General features: G+C 40.8%; 1 protein-coding gene across 1 annotated transcript in view; it reads left to right on the forward strand.

Moving 5' to 3' along the window:
* The first annotated feature begins 3091 nt into the window (after positions 1–3091).
* Positions 3092–19836, forward strand: part of SOAT1 (sterol O-acyltransferase 1) — a 25291-nt gene continuing 8546 nt past the window's right edge. The window contains exons 1-6 of the mRNA XM_010185852.1: positions 3092–3215; positions 10879–10937; positions 17065–17213; positions 17308–17367; positions 17794–17901; positions 19645–19836. Of these exons, the coding sequence (XP_010184154.1) occupies positions 3092–3215; positions 10879–10937; positions 17065–17213; positions 17308–17367; positions 17794–17901; positions 19645–19836 (692 nt within the window). The remainder of the gene's footprint in view (positions 3216–10878; positions 10938–17064; positions 17214–17307; positions 17368–17793; positions 17902–19644) is intronic.

A 19836-nucleotide genomic window follows, 5' to 3' on the forward strand; every position in this document is an offset into this window, starting at 1 on the left:
GGGGTGGGTGTCGTGGCTGACCGCGGGCACCACCGTGTCACACTTCCGCTGTTGTTTGCAGGGAGTTAGTGGAGAAGGGGGCTGACTTCATGGTCTCGGCACTGCTTTAAGTAGTTTCCATTGTTATCTACAGGTTTCGGTCTTTTATTCTTTTTTCTCCTCCTGCTGAGTGTTTTTCACCTTGTGGACGAGCTGTGGAATGACCTTAACTTTCTTTGGGTGTCTGCCTGGTTCGGGAAGAGCTCTGCTGGTAGCGGGGATGTAGCACGCCAGGTCTGCCTGTTAACGTTATGGCCAAGGGCAAAGGCAAACCTCGGAGGGTTTGGTATAAAGGGTATTTAGCATAAGGGTTTGCAGGGTATTTGGTATAAAGGTTATTTAGCATAAGGCAGTACTGGAGGTAGGCGATGTGCCCTCATTGTGTTACCAAGCCTTTTGAAATGCGAAAATGTACTTCTACAGGGTGTTGCTTTTCTTCTAAGGGATGCTTGTAATTACCAGTGTTTCGAAAGGGAAGATGGAGAAACGAAAAGTTTCTGAGACCTTTTACAAGTGCCATAATGCAGTCATGCCTATAAAATCGGGGAGTTTCTGCTGGGAAACTCGATAATGGGATGCGTTTGTGATTCTAGATGTCCTGCAGCTGCCCAGAGTGGGGTGAAAGAAGTGGCTGCTGACTAATTGTGAGGGGCAGTTTCCTTTAGTGAAGGCGGTAGTGAACATTTTGAACTTAATGTGACATTGTATCATGATTGATGTGGCTCTAGCAGAGATTAGAGGGAAGGTCTGAAGCCTTCTTTAGGCACTGGTGTGCTGATAGTTGCTTAGGTACTGTAGCGTTATACTTCCCATATGGAAACTAGAGTAGGAAAGTGTTTTGAGTTTTTTTTGATAATTTCCCTCAGCACAGTTATTGTTTTGATGTGAAAAAAGGCTTTGTTGTGATCACTTAGCCTGTCTGAATTACAGAAGTTAATTGCTGTATTTTTTTTTTCCTCCCATGTGTGGTTTTTCCTTTCTCCAACCTGAAACACTAACTCCTTTCTGTTAGCCTTTCAGTCAGGTACTCTAACCACCTTGCACTGGAGAAGAAGCATTGCCTTCTTCACCTTTTGAAGAAGTTGAAAAGTGTACTGAGAAAAGAACTAAGCTTGTTGTCTTCTGTTAGAGCTGGAAGACCTGCACCTTTAAGGACCAGTGCGACTCACAAGAACAGCTTAACTTGGATCAGAAGGCAGTGGTGAGGCTTGCTAGTGGCCTAGGAATAACTTTAGTGCATGAATTCATTGATTTCGCCCCCCCCCCCCTTCATTGCTGTGAGGAACCTATTGCATGATCAGAGAGATCCATTCTTATCCCTTGAGAGGGTTTTGGGCATCTCCCTTTTGTAGGAGCAGGAGGATTGAAATGTTTACCTGTCCAGCATCTCTACCTGATTGTAAGCCTCAGGTGGGCAAAATGACCCTTTGCTCTCAAGCTTGCATCATTTGGCCATGTCTGTACTGGGAACTTCATGAGAAGGCTGGGAGGCAGAAAGAGTAAATGTCTTCATGATGGTGACCAATTTGTCTTAAAAGGCGAGAGGGATATTGAGGAGGGTTGCAGCAGTAACTGTGTATGGAGCTGGTAGAAGTGGATGTGTCCTGCTAACTGCATTTTAGTGCTGGTGAGCATAGTTACTGTAGGAAGGTTCACTGTATTCTTGCCTGTATTTTTTTCTATTCATTATGTAAATTATGATAGTGTGAGGTATCAGATGTTGTACAAAGCCAGTTGGCAAGTTTATAGTATTTATGGTCTTTGTTTTATAGCTTGTAGACCTGGCTGTGATCTTTTGAGACACAGGGAGCTAACAGAGGCAGTGCTGCAGGAAATAGTGATTGAATTAGTGATTTGTTGTTTGGTGTTGCAAAAGGGTTTTTTTTTTTTCCCTTATATGCTGTGATGCCTGAAAGGTGAGTGGGAGACTGCTCTTCTAGAGGACAAACACAGGAAGCTGAGGCCTGAAAATGCCTCAACATGTTATTTCTCTTTTGCAAAAGTGCCAGCCTCAGTATTCTGAGGAAATTAATCCTTAAATAATTCTATTCTGCCTTCTTAGCTTTCTATAGCTGCATGAATTTTCCTTGCCTGTCTTTAACAGCTAATCTGTTCTGGTTCATGTATTCTGTTCACTAGCAACAAAACACATGTCTATTTAAGAGTTTGTGCCGAGGTGAAAAATTCTCTCAAAAAGGGGAAGCGTTAGCTAGAACATGTGGTCACATACATGCCTATGTGTTTTTTCTGGAAGACTGAATATTTTCCCTAGTTGTAGCTACATCTCAGAGCTTCTTGAGCTGAATTTCATGGGGAGTGCGCTGCAATGTTGCTTCATGAGTGAATTAGAATCCCCTCTCCCCCTTTTCTTTGAGAATTTTCTGTTTTCAGCCTGGCTGTAGTGCTTCAGGTGTTCCCTACTGGCAGCTCTGTCCCCGGCAGTGACCTTTGTCACTGAATGTGGTGCAGTATAAACCTGATTCTTCCTGTTTTCCCGTGGTTTGCACTGCAACCGTTGTCTGGCCAGGCAAGGATCTATTGAGGAAGCTGCTTTTTCAGTAAGAACTGAAAACTTGACAGGAAGCGGCTTGGCTCAGGCAAAATAATGCAGGTGATTCTGCAAACCAAACCTGCCAGATCTCTGGGAAGACGAATGTTGCTGTTGGACTAACTATCTGAAAGCATTTTCAAGGGCTTTTTGGACTTTTAAAGATTGCACAAAGTCTTAAGTAATTTTAAATGCTTAGAAGGTCTGAAGGGGAAAGGAGAGGGCTGTAAGGAGATGTTTTTGTAGTGGTGAGAGAACTTGCTTGGTTACTTTGTTCCTTTACTGCTTGCAGTAAAAGAGAGGAAGTGTGATCCACAGTAAATGACTAATAAAAATATGTGCTTGATTTTCCCCTAGCCTTGCTTTGAATTCATGGTGGAGGGAAGAAAGTCTAACTTAAGGAGAGAAGAGGCTAGCAAATTTATTCTTGAACAATGTAAAGAGGCAATTGATTTCTTTTGTCATTAATTATCTGCTATCTTTTTGTGGTCTTGTTAGGCAACAATGGCAGGTGAAGACTGTGTAAGAAAACGCCAGTCTGGCTCCACTGCAACCTACAAGACCTCTGAGAATGAAGAAGCGCAGAGAAGACCTGAGAACGAGAGGTCATTTCAAAACTCAAGCAATGGTGAGTTTATTATGCTTGGGATTAGTTGCATCTCTGGCACGTGATCTCCTCTAAGATGTCCTTTCTAGCTCATGCCCCTTGCCTCTTTCCTCTTTCATTTCAATTTTTTTTGCTCATAGGAAGGCTCCCAAGGTGGAGTTCCCTGTGTACTAGCTCCTCTTCTTTTGCAGGTTTAGGCTACTTGGAGTGCTGTCCTGCAGAACTTTTCCCTCAGGGGCTGTGTACTGCAGTGCTTACAGTGATCAATTGTTACAGGACAAATGTGTGGGATGAGGGGGAGAAGCTTTAATGATGTAAATGGTGCAAATGACAAGTTTTGAGTAGCCCAGGTAAATGCTTTTTCTGGGGACTTCATCTTGCTTCCTCTACAAGCTTTTAGTACACGGCTTCCTGAAATCTGAACAAAATGGTTTTTAACATACCCAACTAAGCTGGTGTATCCATCCTGACAGACAGATGGAGGTAGGATGCCACAAAGAATGATCCTCTGCTTCTGTTAATGTCAGAACAGCCCCCTTCTGTCCAGTTTCAAGCTTGGCTGCCATCAAATAGAAAAAGAAACTGTTGGGTTTGCATTCATTTATATTGTCATCACCTTAAAAGTTCTGTGGCTTATAGTGGCTTTGTGAAAGTGGCCTACATCCTGTCCCTTGAGTTGGAGGAACAGTTGTGTGGTTGCTTGAGTGGTTTTGTCTGTAGACTCTGCGGACACTGTGACTGCTCTAATTCCTGGGTTATGCTGTACCACGTTCCCAGCCTGGTGATAAGGAGGTTAGCAATGAAATTGCAGTTTGTTTCCTTCTGATCTGGGAGACAGAATAAGCGAATAGCTAAACTAGTTTATCACAACGTGTTATGTAAGTTCCAAAACTCTGGTGCCAGACTCAAGGAAATAATTCATACTGGTATGCTTCTGAATATTGTCACTACTCTCTAGTACTTCTTTCAGCTGAAACAGGAGTTGGAGCAAATTTAAGTTTTGGACAAGTCAGATTACTTGCGAAAAGTATGTTGAAGGGAGAGCCATCCCACAAACTACTTAGAGAACTGGAATTTTAAGCTGTCGGTGGTACCAACTTTTAAATTGAATCAAGTGGGACTGTTCCGTTAATGCTGTTTTGAGAAAATTGCATGGAGCTACTGGAAAACTGTTATGATGGGTTTAGAAGCAGACTTCTACCATATTATCTATGGAAACACCTTAACTGTTACGCTTGCATTTGAGTTCTTGCAAGCTTGTGGATAAGGAATAAATATAGCTGTGATAATTAGCAGTTGATAGGTGGGTGTGCCTGTTTTTAAAAGTCTTCCATTTTAATACCTATGAGATGTGCCATAATGGCAGGTGAGATGCTGTGGATGCATGGCAAGTAAACATTCTGGGACAGATGTCTTGAAAGTGTACTGAGCTTTCCTGTGTGTACAGGAGCATGGTGGGTTGGCTTAGAGCAATGCAATGTGTTTTAATACAGTACAGACAGCAGTGAAGGACAGCAAGGGAGGAATCCCGGTTAGTTAAGACTAGGTGCCTCTTACCTTCCAGTCAATTCAGCAGTAGTGAAACACAAAGACTTAAGTGTTACCAGTTTTTGCGAACTCTGCTCAGCACAGTGATGGGGACAGCAGGAGAGCCACAGGGAGGTAGGAGATACGAGTCTGGTGCCTGACCACATTATAGGCCTGGGAGGAAGATGCATCCCTCTGGTCAGGAGTTTCTCTTTACAGTGTAGTGAGATCAGCATCTCAGTTGCACAAAGGTTGGAGCTTTACAACACTGAGGTGTTCATGTTCCAGATAGTGGCCTCTTCACGTAGTCCAGTATGCTTGCGTAAGTAGGTAGGGCTTTCTGTGAAAGCTCAGCTGAGGTGGTAGAATTTCTCAAAAGAAGTAGTCATACACTTCTTTTCTCACTTTCCTTTGTCCTAGCCATTCACTTCTGAATAACTGTTTCAAAGGCATTGATCCTGATGGATACACAGGTGGCATGAGGCTGCTATGTCTGACAACGTTCTCTTTATACTTTAACATCTTAACACTGGGTGTTACATTGAATTTTAGACAAGATGCATGTTTCTTCCAGTCAAGGGATTCTAGCCAGGTCAAGACATGTGACTAAATATGTAGTGTCTTTCTAGCAACTGTTTCTGTAGAAAACCTGAATTACTAATGTGATTTCCCACGCTTGATCCTCCCTGATTAGCAAACACAATCTTCTTTTTAACTCAAAAGTTAATGTGTCAAGAGTGTATTGCCTTGTTTCCAGAAGTGTGTAAACTTTCTACAGAAACTTCTAGGCCATTAATCCTTTCTTTGTTAAAACTCAAATGTATTGGCTGATCCAAAATTGCTTGGAGGAATAATTTTAATCCATATATTGGCTTTAGAGCTACATTAGATCTGACTCTTTTATAGTTTAGGTTATATTTTCCTTATGGTATCAATTCTGCTAAAAACTGTCTCATTGCTTGCTGAGTTTTAAGACTGCATAGTTTGTACTCAGGTACCCCCAAATTTATAGTTAGGTTGAAGTATTTATAGCTTTGAGATTGCCAGAATTCTTCTTCTGTCCCTTGATGTGGTTCTATCTTGTAATCATTTAGCCTGTACTTTCGCTTTGACTGAGTAGCTGAACTTCAGTCTCCTATATTGCTTCTCCTCCTTTGAATTTGCTCTGGTGTCATAATTAAGCAACTAATTTGGTCCTGCCATAGAGTCAGCAGGTGATCTTTGAAACAATAATCCCTGTCAAAAGCTAGGCTTCCTTAATAAGACTAGTCTTATGTGTTTTCAGCTGGAGATACATAAATAAATACAAACCTGTTCTGCTTAATGTGATATTGATATCAGGCAGTACCAGTTGCAGGAAAACCTACCTGGAATGGGTGTAATAGAAACTGTGCGGGGAGATCTTAAAATGTCAGAGAGGACATGGCTTTTCAGTGTGTATCTGAGTGCCTCTAAAATACTAAGATTAGACCATTCAGGACGGTAAACTGATGGTTGTGGTGTCTGCCCTTGCTTCCTCAGAAGAAGTCACTACTAACACAAGTGTCTCTGGAGACTGGTCTGCAAACAAGCTATGTGTCATATCTTTGTTTGGTGTGAGTAAGCCAATTTGGTAATGCTGGCCTTAGAAAGGGGTTATCTTTCAATGAAGAGGTTACTATTGATCATTCTCAGTGCAAAAGTTCATAAAGCTGCATGAGTTGTGGGTGCCTACTGATGGATGTAGGAGGAGGGAGCTCTGAAACAGGGAACGATTTGGAAAGCTTTAGCGTTTACTGTCTGACTCACAGCAATAAGTGTTCATTGTATTAACAGGCTGTTTCTTACGGATTACTGAATGTGGGATTAAGCTGCTTGAATTGAGTTTCCTGGATATGTTTCAGGGAGCTATCTTGTCTGAGACTAGGTGTATTCTGGTAATTCTAGGTGATCTCATGTTTTGCCATCTGTGAATTGGGTGAAGTCCCAGCAGTTCCTTGTGAAGAGTCTGTGGACATGGTGGCATGACGTAGACAATGCTGGCATTTCCTCCCTGCAGAAGTGACTTTTTAACTGAATTCTTTGCCCAACTGCAGTGCACTGACGTATGGTCTGTGCATCCTTAAAGCAGATCAGCTGAGCTGTGGGAGCAATCTATTTGTAACTTCCCTCTACCTGCTGAGTGACCAAATAAATTACCATAAGTCAGAATAAGGCTTATTAGAATCAAATTATTAGCGTATGTTGTATTGTACCAGATATGGAACAATATCCCCTCTTTACAGTAGCCATGCATTATGTTGGCTTTAACATTGCTTTCCTTCAGATAATATCTTCAGTGTTTTTAGAAAGGGAGCCTTTGTGTCCAGGTATCTGACAGTAATGAAGTCCTTCTAAGTTGCTTTAACCTCCTGAATGGTAAGTTGTTCGATCAAGAAATAATGAAGATGACATTTTTAAACCCCTTGAGGGAAAGGCAGTATTTGGTACAGTTTATATCTGTGACTTTCCACAAAGATCTTGAAGCTAAACAGATGTTGACGTCATTAGGAGAGAATGCTTCTGAACTGCGAGTGGTGTGCTTGCTTGTTCTGAGAAGTGTCTGTTTTTTGAAGTGTATGTGGCAATAAACTGAAGATTGCTTGTGTGTTTTTCTGCAAAGAGGCGTTTTTATCTTGAATGCCATGCAGGGATTTAGATAGCAGTAGTCTCCCTGGTTGCTCTGACTGCTCAATAATAAGCTTACTGACACAGTGCAGGCACAGTTTGAGAGGCAATAGTTCAGAGTGCTGGGCTGCAGGCAGCTTCTGTGGCTGGTGAAGTCACTACAGGCTGTAACTGTCATGCTGCACGCAACCCAGAGCCTTACTCAAATGAGTTATTCCCACTAGTGCCCTTGGTGGTAATTGCAGACTGTAGCGGTTAAATAAAATGAATACTTTTTAACACAGTTAATTTTTGAGAGGTTGCCTAGTAGAGTGCTGACTGGTGTCTTATGTAGAAGCTGTTTTTGTTGGATCCCAGTCTGCACCACTAACATGGTATGAATGTACATGTACAAAAGTAGGTCACAAAAGAGACAATGAGATCCTTTAAGAAAGGTAGTTTGTAAATCTTTTGTGAAACTGAGGTTGCTCAAGTTTTCAAGAATAAGATGTTTTCTCAATCTTCAAGTGATCTTTTATTAGCTTAATTTCTGTGGAAGCAAAGCTTGTGTTTAAGTTGCGCATTTCTTTTTCCTTCTGACTTTTGAACCTGCTTTGAGTTTGCGCTGTGCAGAGGTGTTGCATCCTACAAGAATCAGTTTCCACGAGCCCAAGACAAGTGGTCAGCTAGGTTAAGACCTTATCAATGTCTGTGCTAATGGGAAGGGAAAGCAACTCCCATTAGGTTAAAACTTCTCCCTGTGAGCAAAGCTCTTTCAAAGCATACCCTGCTTCAGTCTCCTGTGAAATCAGCTACTCTTTCATACCAGTTTTCAAAGAATATTTTCTTCCTTATTACTTTAATATATTTCCCATTTTCTGAAGACGTATCCCATCTTGTTTTAAATAACATGTGCTTGCTTGTCTTGTGCAACCTTGAGTCCATTTCTGTAACGATGTTGCTATGCCAAAGTGATACAGAGGGATCCAGTCTTCATTTTCAGGCTCAAAGGAAAATAAAGATTTGGACTTCTCAGCAGTGCACAGTTCCTTTTAGACTCAAAATCATGTGATGATTCTTTTAAATGACTTCACAGAACATAAGTAGCAGCTTGCACAACAGAAGATGAACAGTTCAAGAAGATGATGAGCTATGTGTTCTCTGTTATCTGCCTTGTGACGCAGCTTGGGTTTATGGGGTGATGCAACACAGCAGAATGAGTTGTTTTGGGATGGGCTTTCTTCTACAGGAGACTGTTCTGGAAAAGAAGCAACAAGCTTACAGGTGGTTTTACTTTTGTTATGTGAGAAGCACATGCTAAAGACATGGAGATTTTTATTTTAGAGCCTTTTAAAAGATGGTGTGTTTCTAGTCTACCATGTGCATACACATTGGTGTGTGGGTGAATAAAGTGATAGGAGGGACACTGCATACAATTGAGCAATTGCAATGTCAGTGGGTCAGAGTCTGACCTCGTTTCCTGTGCAACTATTAAAGCTGTACATCAGGTAACTGTAAAACTACATCCATTTTTAAGACCTTGTAAGCCAAAAAGGGGATTTTATTTCCAAAGTGAGGCACAACTGAGGCTTCACATGCAAGAACTGACAGGAAATAAATGGACAAAGCATTGGCTATTTATTTTTAGCTTAGCTTTCAAAGGAAATAGTGCAATCCCTTAAGTCTTGTATGTCCTGTCCTCTTTGGCCGTGTTGGACAGCTTCAAGAAAACTCGACAGTCTTGAAGACTAGCAGCTGGATAAGAGATGCAAGTTCTTAGCTTTTGCTGGAAAAGCTTAGTTGTGTTTTGAGGTCAGCAGGGCTCTCATCTGCTTTGTAGCAGGTGAACACAAGGTACTGCTTAGCATAGTGGTAATGGGAGGAGAAGGCTGCTAATACAAGTGTGGAGTGTTACAGTGAGGGAGTAGAGCCATTGAGATATGAAGATGTTCCACAATTCTGCTGCTTGTGGAACAACTTGATTTGGTTTTTTTTTACATTTATTAGTGTAGGGGGACAGAATCCATTTGAGAGCAGCAAAATGTGTGAGCTGAATGGAGCAAGGGACTCTAGACATTCCTCTCTTGAGTTGTTTTCCAAACTGCTGCTGTTTGACAAGTGTAACAGCATGATAAGCTTAAATGCTGAGGTAATTTTCTTTGTCTTGGGGGTGAGATGCTTAGCAACCAGGAGTTCTGTTTTTGTGAAAATGGATCTTTGCATGTAGCCAAAAATTCATGGTGTTAAGTAATTTCCTTGCTGCTTGTTGCATTAAAAGGCTGCTAAGTAATAGGCTGTTATTGCTAGTCTGTTCTCAAGTCCATAACTTGTGTAGCAGTTTTTACAGAAAAAAAACCAAACAAACAACTCACAATTTTTCTACTTGACTGGGGGGGATTAATGCTGACAACTGAGCATAGCTTCATGAATGATAAAGTCCCTTGTTTCATTTCACTCTACTTCAGTATTGGATTTGGCGACATCTCTGAAGCAGGTCTAACTAAACTTCTTATAACTGATTGTTCATAAGAGCACCTTTCATCACAGAAAGCACTTGCTTCTATTTAAAACAACCCATTGTATATTTTGTGTGCATAGGCTGTGCACATACAAGGAGGACAAGGCAAGAAGGCTGCATTATGTATGAACTGTGATATTGCCATGAATCTGTCGTCTTGTCACACAGCAGCACAACATTGGCACCTCTACTGCAGATCTGTTAGCTTATGCCTCACTGGAATGTTACTTACAAATCAGTCAGTACCTTTTTTTAAAAAAAAAAGTCTTAAGTGTGTACAATTCTTTATGCAAAAGAAAAGTGATATTTGAAGCTTTATATATTAGCCAGTGGTATTAATAATGATAAAAGTCAGATGATGCTCATGGCATGGTTAGACCTGACTGTTTGCTTAAGCAATGAAGCATATCAAAGAATACAGTCAGACTGGTATTTAGGACTTCTCCTGGGGATGAAAGGAGTGGGAGTAGCCAGGTTTGAACATGGAACAACCTTCCAACTTGCCATTTAGCCTATCTTCAGAGCTGGCTACGGTATTTTACAGATAGTTGTGACTTGGCTGCCTCGTCTGTTGGCAATGTAGAGACCTCCAGACAACCTAATCTTGCATTTAGTTCACTGTGCATAAGATAAAGTTCTGATAAAAGATCAGCATGCTTGGATATGACCTTCTAAGGGTTGTTCTAATTGCTGCTTCAAGGTTGAATGTGTTTAGGGACCTTGGGAAGATTTGCAGAGTTGCTGATGGAAAATAGAGCTTTCGAAAATTCAGCGTGTTATCAGCTGCTGACTGCCTTACAGTATTGTGATCCTAAATGTCTGTTTAATATACTTGGTCATTGCTTATGAGTTAAGTGCAGCTTTGTTTTGAACTTAGTGGGACCTTATTAAAGGTCAGAAATGCTAAGGAAAAATCAGTGACTGTACTATTGTGTGTTTTGCTTTCTATGATTTCAGACATGCAGCTCCCATCACTGAAAATGCAACTGTTAAATATTTGCTTTCCTTCCTTAGGCCGGGTTGATGTCGACCATGTGATAACAAGGAAAATGCAACTAATAGCAGAAGCTGAGGTAAATATACTCTAATGCTTACTTGAGGAGCGGGATAATTGCCCCGATTGTCTTTTGGAGGGTCACTAGTCCTGGAACACAAATATCCCTCTTCAGTCATAGCTTGAGTTCAGTGACTTTTATACAGCCCTCTTTTCTCTCCTTCTCTCTTTTGACTTTGCATAAGAGGGGCAGTACTATCAAATGCTGTTATGTCTTGCTTGACCTCAATAGGTTGAAGTCCAAAGATAAGAATGGACTTTGAGGGCTGTAAATAAAATGGAGCTTCTCTCACCACTTACTTCTGGCAGTATGATTATCAGCTAGCCTGCTTGCATATTTAGTCTTTAAAATGCTCTGTGTCCTGCTATCCATTGAATAAAGGATAGCATGTGACTGGTATCCCACAGCCTCTGTTGCCCTGGTTGTGGGCGTGACCTTCCTGAAGCCTTGGTCCCACTCTTTTTGCCAGTGGGTGATATCCTCAAAGAAAAAAAGTGCTGGGTGTTTGTAATGTCATCTGCGCTCTGTGCGAGCTGCCATTGTCTTGGCTTATGTTAAGGTGATTTATGCCCAAATTAAATGAAGTTGGCTGACAACGAACTGCACCTTCCTTGTTAACCATTGTTTTGTAGCTTGCAGGGCGAATCGTCCTGCACTCTTGCTTCATTTTATTGCAGATAATTCCATGGTAAAGATGAAGTCATCTAATTGTGCCACCCTTATGTGAATATTAGGGTGTGTACGCTTGTAAGAAAGAGAAAAATATCTTGCACCTTTGATATATTATCCTTTTTAAAAGTCTCTTTTCCACGTCTGTAGGCAATGTGTAATTTATAACAGATATAACTGAAGTATATTGAAATGTCTTCTGCAAAGGGTGTACTTTTTGTGCCAAAACTCCTGAAATTCAGCCCATTAGAGGGATAGTCAGCTCTGCATTTTATTTCATATGTTGTTTTCTCTGAACGATTCTTAGTGAGGACGTGATAGAGCAAGCCTCTGCAGACAAAACAGTCACTGCAAATCACTATGTTGGCAACAGATGCTTGCATGAGAAAATTGACTGTTAGGCACGTGTAGCTTTGTGAGTTCCAGGGAAAGCTACGTGGTTGCAAGGGGACAGCTTGATCTTGGATTTCTTTCTTCAGAAATGTCTCTTGTTTCTCATCTTTCCTGGCCACCAGCTTTGAGACATGCTAGTTTGTAGACTGAGTGATTTCTTATCCACAAAGAAAATCGAAGAAAACCAGCAGGTTTTAAACCCTAAGTTAAGCAGACTGGAAATTTGTTTAACGTGCCTCAAAGATCTAATAATAGCTATAAGGCCAAGTAAAAACCTCCCATCTACTGCAAAATTCCTGAGAGTCCTGGAGTGCCTGGCCCTTTCATTCTGTGAACCACTGAACAAAGGCTTGGATGGCAGTTTACTGTTTAGGTGATAGGTATCTGAGGTCTAGACAGATGCTTGACTTCTGAAAGGTGCTTGTCACTGACAGATCCTACTGATTTAAATGGGATTTGTAGGTGTTAGATGTTATGCATCTGCAGTTCAGTCTGAAAATCTAGTAATTTGTTCATCCTAAACTAAGTTGAGAGTAGTGTGTTGTCACTTGGTCAGGGCTGGATGTTGTCGTGTTTCAGTGACTGCAATTACTAAATCTGTTAAGATGAGGAAAATCCTGGGGAATTCTTGCAGCTTTAAGTAAGTTACAGGGTTACTTCCCTCAACTTTCTCTGGCTTCTCAGTAATTGATGAGAAGCCAGAGAAAGTTGAGGGAAGTAACACTGTAACTTCCCTCAACTTTCTCTGGCTTCTCATCAATTACTGGCTGACTGGAATAGCATTCTTTTCATACTTGCCCCCCTTTTTGTGTTTTTGTCTTTCTTTGGGGTTTTTTGTCTTTGTTTTAAATGATTCTTCTTTTGTTTACAACTTCATGGTAACAGCTGAGTGACCTGCCCAGTTCCTTGTCTGAGACTTCAAGGATATTTTAGGAAGTGCTTGACTAAGTGACCTCTGGGGGAAGCTACAACCAGGCCATCTGTGTATCTGTGCCCTGTCATAGTGAAGGCTTGTGGGAGTTGTATTCTCTTAAGTATCATTTCTTTGGTGAGTGGCTAGACTGCACTTGTATTGAGCACTAACAGTTACTCTGGCAGTTCCTGAAGTAGATCACCCTTTGAGTTTGTCCTGGTTTTGCTGGGGTAGAATCAGCTTTCTATCCAGAAATGCTGTATTTCTGCAAAAACTACCATACTGGATTTAGTGGAAACAAATGCAATAAGACAGTGTTTTAGTTTTCAGCTGACACTGGTATGCAGTGATCAAGGCCTTTAGCAGTTTAGAGATAGCCATGTGCTGATGCTGAGGGGAGTGAATGTCAGGGGCTTTCAGGGCAGCTGTCCAACAGAATTACTGCATACCATAAATGTCACACTCACTATAAATTGGGGAGTTTACTGGGGATGCTCTCTCTTTCCTTGATGATCTTCACCCCTGGAGGGTTTTGCCTGTCATTCCTCTCCCAAGGCCTCCTAAGGTACCACCTTGCTTTCACTGGAGCTGTTATGCTCAGTGTTTATCTTATCTAATATTCACCACTGGGAGCACACAGCCAGAAATTGCTATATGAGTTTGTGGTTTTTTATCACTGTTCCTATTATTATTACTATTATTGTTATTGTTGTTGTTGTTGTTGTTATTATTATTATTATGTTTAATTTATTTCAATCATTAAAATGTTTTAATTTACACCTGCGTATTACATGATATGTTGTGCAGTTTTGTTGTACAGAATTACAATTACTGTATGGTTTATGCTCTGATTGTATTCTATTTAATCTAAAGAGAACTTGTGCGTTTCTCTCCCAATTCAGACACATGCATATGTTGATATCAGGCCTGGAGGGTTATACTGGGAGGAGGCAATCTCAGCAGACTACTAGCTAAAGGGAAAAGGCAGTTTAAGGAGTTTTGTTAAACTCTTGCTGAGAGAACATTAGGCATAAAAAAGGGGAGATACTTTTATAAAAAAAAAAGACAGGGTTTTGGTAGCAATTAAGTGCTTTGTTTGGCATGGAAATTTGAGCACTCCAAGAGATGCAGGAATTTCTACTTGACTTTTTTGGTAGGGATATGTATGTGCATGCTGTAAAAGCAGGCTGTGCCAGGATCTTCTGTTACAGGCTGTAGTTTCAAAGTACTCAATGGCTGGGGTTTTTTTTTTTCTCTTGTTTTTAAAGGAACAAATCCACATCTCTTGCAGAGACAATCCTCTTCTCTGCCTTTCAGAAAAGCAGTATCTAAGAGTAGTCAGCTCCTAAGAGCTTCTGTTTCATTAAGCAGTGGTGAAGCTTGTTTATTCTATACTGGCAACTGCCAAATAGGGGAAAAATGTTTTTATTGAGTTAAATATTAACCTTCTACCACTTCTGCAAATTCTGTTTCAAGAGATACCTCTGACCATTATGAAACAAGAGAAATGTAGAGTTCTGGTGCATCTTGACTTCAAGGTCTTCTGGTTTTACATGGTCTCACTTCAGAATGTTTTGTATTTTCTGCCAGAGAGTTAAACTTGCTTACCTGGCTGTTGTCACAGTAGACAGTAGTATTTTGTAAGAATACATTATCTATTAACATATTTTGTTAGCCTACAAGTTTTGCTTCTAGATAGGGCTTCTTAGCTTAATTTTCTGGGTAATCTACTGTATAAAATCAATCTAAGCGTGCTTGGAAAATGAGGGCTACATCATAGGTGACAAGTGTCCATCAGTAGAAATAGACTCCTTAAAACATAGATGTGGTAAGAGGTCTGCGTAAGAGGCAAACATATCCCTGCTGCAACTCAAAGCTAATAGTTCCTGTTTCACTTATCTGGCTTTTCCTTCTTTTCTTAGATGTTGTGCCTGTTCCTTTTTACCAAATACAATGTTGCTCCAGTTTTCTTTAGCATAATAGTTAGGCATGAAACATAAATACCTAACAAATGAACTCAAGTGCCACAAATGCCTTTTTGAGGAAGCATCGTTTTCGTGTGCTACTTCCAGGCTCTTTCTTTCCCTCCTTGAAAATGGATTTCTCACTTTTGTTACTGTACAACCTAAAAGATTAGAAAGGAGGTAGCCATTGGGAATTCTGAAGGTGATCAGGGAAACATACATGTTTCTTAAACAGCTGATCAGTAGGAAGACTGGATGAAATAATACGTAGTTATCGTGTAGGAAGACTTGGGCCTTGAATGTGGAGGCAAACTTGACAAATCCCAGGCACAAGAGTAGTCAGACAAATGTTGCCCATAGACACTTGCATAAGAAACCAAAACACAGTATGCAATTAGACTTGAACTAATTTCTTGAAACTTGCCTGTCCCCTGTGCTGAAGATGATGACTCTCTGGCAGAGAGTGCTTGAAAGGCTTATGGTTCAGGAGCTCGGAGGTTACTTTCAGCCGTGCTTCATCACTGGGCCAAAGTATTGGAAAGACCATTTGGTGTCTGCGAACTCGACATTAAGGAACTGAATTCCCAGACGTCTTAAGAATTACTGTCTTCTGAAGTGCCAGAGGTCTTAGGATCTTTACGATACCCAAACTTTGCACTGAAATGCAGTGAACACGTGTTGCCTGTTCCTCCCTTGAGGGAATTTATTTTGCCTGCTTATTTTCTAGTCGTAAGAATAACACTTATGCCACTGTGCAAACCTTGGGACCCTCTGCACATAAAGAGTAAGAGATTTGCACCACAACAAAAGACTATCCAGAGCTCAGTGTAGCACTTCTGGCAAAAATAAGTAGCTTTGAACATGTTCTCATTAAGTTTCTTCTAAATGCATCTAGTTTTAAAAACTCTGCCTGAGGTATAGGAGATCAGGTCTTTGAAAGTTTGTTATGACACTGAATGGCAGATCCAAATATATTGCAGACAGGAAAATACAGGAATAAATTACATATGTCAGTCTTTCGGCAAGACAAAAGGGTTATGAAAGCATCTTAGCATTTTACAGTCTGTCCTTTGAAGATGAATTATAGCCCTTGTCTGAATAACTTATTATTGGGAGAGCTAAGTAATGTTTTCCTTTCTAGAAAAGCAGCTCTTTTATCAGGTCAAGCAAGCAGTCTTTAACCAGAGTGGCCTATGCTTTGTCCACAGCTGATTATCTCCTCCTTTTGCACAGTATCATTGCGTATTTCTAAAATAAAGGTAGAGAGGGGGGTGCTCATCTATGGTTTTTCATGCACCCTTAGAAGTCAGAGTCTCTTGTAAACCAGATGATTATGAATTTGCCTTTGTCTATTAAAATGAGAGCGGGGAAAAAATATGAGTAGGCTAAATATGGTATAACTTTGTCACAACTGGCTGTAATGGAGAGGGTAGCCTGTATAAAGCTGTCTAAAGAAAAGGAAGTGTAGGAGATCCAACTAGGATATTTGATCCCCTGAATTCTTGAACTTCAGTCTTGCTGACTACCAGTTTTGTTTCTCTCACTGCTTAGTCTTAATGCTTAGCAATGTTACCCTGTCTGTTGCTGCAGTGAAAATTTTCTGTCCATCCTCTAATTTCAGTGGTACATGAAAGTTTTCATCCAAACAGCGGTAGCAGTGGAAGGGTAAATTTGGTCCTTCATTCACTCATGTAATTGAGATGATTTTGTGTTAATGCATGAGAACATCAGTGACGGTTGCTTAGACACAAGCGTGAAAAAGTCCATTTTTCCCCTCAGTAAAACTAAATGGGCTACAAAGTAAATCTTGTACTTTTTTTGTATGCTAAGGATGTAACTCTGGTTCAGCTTGAGAAATGCTTTCTGGGGCTCATGTATTAAGTTTACCTCAACCTTCTTGGCACCATAAAATATGTGAAATATCTGTCACTCCAGACATATATTTGAAGATCAATAGTTTACTTTGCTCCTCTGTGTTGCATCTGATAGAGAAGATAAGGGTTATTCGTAGTCCTCTGGCCTGAGTGTGTGAACAGGCCGCGATAAGCCCCTGATCTTGTCCATGTTAGTGCTAACTGTTGGCAGATAGTACAGGAATGTTTTCTTGATGCCTTGCTCTGCCCTGCTCTGGGATAAAAAAAGAATATAAATATTTTATTAAAATGTATGCAGAGTTGAAAAAAAACCTATTCTTTTACTCCATCAGCAATTGAAGCCAGCTTTCATGAAGGAAGTGGACAGTCACTTCACAGAGTTTGTGAACACCTTGGTAGCAAAATCAGCACTCCTGGACTCCTCATCTTCAGCTTCCCTCTTCCCAGCTTCCTGCACAGAGAAGGAACTGCACAAAGCCAAGTAAGTCAGTTTTAAGCTGTTCCTATAACAAGGTTTTATTTCCTGGAAGTCTGATTTCCTTTCTTGTCTCAAACGTTCCTCTCTTTATTTCCAGGACTTTGAGGGCCCCTCCAGAGCATGGGAAGATCTTTACTGCCAGGCGGTCCCTCTTGGAGTGAGTAACTTAACTTCATATTTGCGATTAAATTGACTGAAAATAACCTTAGTAGGAGACTAACTAGCCTTGCTTTGAGATACTCTCTCCACCACCACCTGCAGTCTTATGTGTAAACCCCTGTGGACTAATCTGTTTAAACTTCTCTGTTTCTTTCTAAAACACCTCTTCTACAGCTTGCAGGCTTCCCAAATGTAAACCTTAATTACAGTCCTCTCAGTACCACTACAGTAATGGCTAACTAGCCTTTGAGGATAAACCAAAGAAGTGTCTGTGTAAACTGACACCCAAATTGTGCATTAACTTCAGTCTTTTGAATTGCGATGGCAGTGATGTCACCTTACTGTGCAACACTTGGAAAGCTAACGTACTGGAGGTGTGATGTGCTGTAAGAGTGGCCTGACAGCATTTGAATCTCTCCTTTAGTGAGCTGTTTGAAGTGAGTCACATCAGGACGATCTACCACATGTTCATCGCTCTTCTCATTGTCTTCATCCTCAGCACGCTGTTAGTAGACTTCATTGATGAAGGAAGGTAAGAATGCTTTGGAAAGACAGGGACCAGGGCTGGGAAATGCTGGCTTCCAAAACACCAGAGGTACATGAAACTGCAAAGTGGTGCAGAAAGCAGCAGGGAATCCTTCCTTGGGATGTTGCTGGAAAGAGGGTTTTCAACTTGCCACATACACTGGAATCCCAATTGAAGGGATACAGTCATTTCAAATAGCATAGCTAGATATTAGGAAAATCCTATAGATTGGTGTATTCTGTGAGAATTGTGGCCAGCACAGTTGGTCCTAACATGCTTAGTCATCACAAGGCTGGCAAGAGGGAGGTGTCATTAAATATGGACTACTTTAGTTGAATATCTTTAATGAAATGGTAGCTTTCAGCTTCTTGAAGGAGGACTGTGTTTAAAAAAAACTTAAATACTTCAGCAGTCCTTCCTCTGTTTAAAAATGACAGTTCTGGAACATTGTACTTGTGCTTAAATAAAAATAGAACTTCTTGTTTTTCCTGGGGAAAAAAATCCGAAGGCTATTGGCACAGCCTCTGTTAAGATTGTGCTTTGCAGGTTGTGGCAGTTGTGGACAAGATTGTGAAAGTCTGATTTCCTGACACTTGTTGCTTTAAATAGCATCTTTTTGGCAAGCTGTATACCATGTACACAAGTGGATTACGTGTTTATCTTGCTGATTATCTGCTCTTCAGTGTACAGAACTAGAGCTGTTTCTTGATGATAATCACTGTCCCTCTTGTCTAGGTATATGAACAGGCTCATGCAATATTGAATATTGTTTAGCTGATCCTAACTTAATAGCATATGGAGGGAGAATAGGCATTTCCCTCTTAAAATCAACTTATAGGGCTGGATTCTCCAATTAAATATATATATTAAAAAAAATATTGCTCTCATCTCAGCTAGATCTGATAATTTGGATCCAGTTTGCAATTGAGCCTCCACATGAGAACAAATAAATTATGCTGGTATATTCTCTACTACCTTCTCCCAATACCTTAGTTTAAAAGAGCTGCTTACACATGGGAGTAAGCTCTGGTGACTGTGATAGTCAGTAAGGTTGAACATCTTTTTTCTCTTTTCTTTTTTGTCTTTAATGTTTTAAGCTTGGTCAATGAACCTTGGTTAATGTACCTGGTGCACACCAGTTGGACATACTTGTTCTGACCATCTAATAACCCTAAGTGTTTTGACTGACTTCTAAACTGTGGCATGCCTACAGTTTTCACACAGCAGAATTAAATTAGGCTTGAGTGCTAGATATTAAAATGCTTCGCACCAGTAGAGGTGGGGAAAAAGCCTCTTTAGTGTGAAGCTTCTGGGAAGAACTGATTCTTAATGTAATAGTGATGATGTCTTGGGAGCGTTCCCCAAAAGCTCTTTTGGACCCTGGTTTCAGCAGTGGATCGTTTTGTCACATGGTTGTTCTTAGCAGGATGAGCTTGAGCATACTCTTAAAGCACATGCTGATCTTAAAGATGTGTTTAAGCTCTGTGGGATTTGAAGGTAAGCTCTTCCTGACAGCATTGATGGCATGAGTCCTTTATCTCTTCTTTCCTGATGTGCTTGTAGGTGGTCACTTAAATCTGCCACAGACAGCTCTCTGCTTCTGAGCTGAAAATTCCCACAGTCACTTCTGTCTAGACCATCAGACATGGTGATCTGAAAGCTTTGCATTTTGTAGCTGCTTAGTAGGGTAAAAGTATTTCTTATGAAACGGTGCTCACTGAACATTGTCTCTTTCCTTGTGTTTCCTAGGCTGGTCCTAGGATTTGATCTCTTGGTGTATGTTTTTGGAAAGTTCCCAGTCGTCTTCTGTACTTGGCTGTGCATGTTCTGTGCCACAGTTATCGTGCCATACCACCTTTTTGCCTGGTGGGCCCAAGGCTACTGCAGTTCCTCCCATCGTGTAATCCACTCTTTCTTCTATGGGATGTTGTTCACGCTCTT

Source organism: Mesitornis unicolor, unplaced genomic scaffold, assembly GCF_000695765.1.
Source record: "Mesitornis unicolor isolate BGI_N332 unplaced genomic scaffold, ASM69576v1 scaffold2596, whole genome shotgun sequence".
NCBI lineage: Eukaryota > Metazoa > Chordata > Aves > Mesitornithiformes > Mesitornithidae > Mesitornis > Mesitornis unicolor.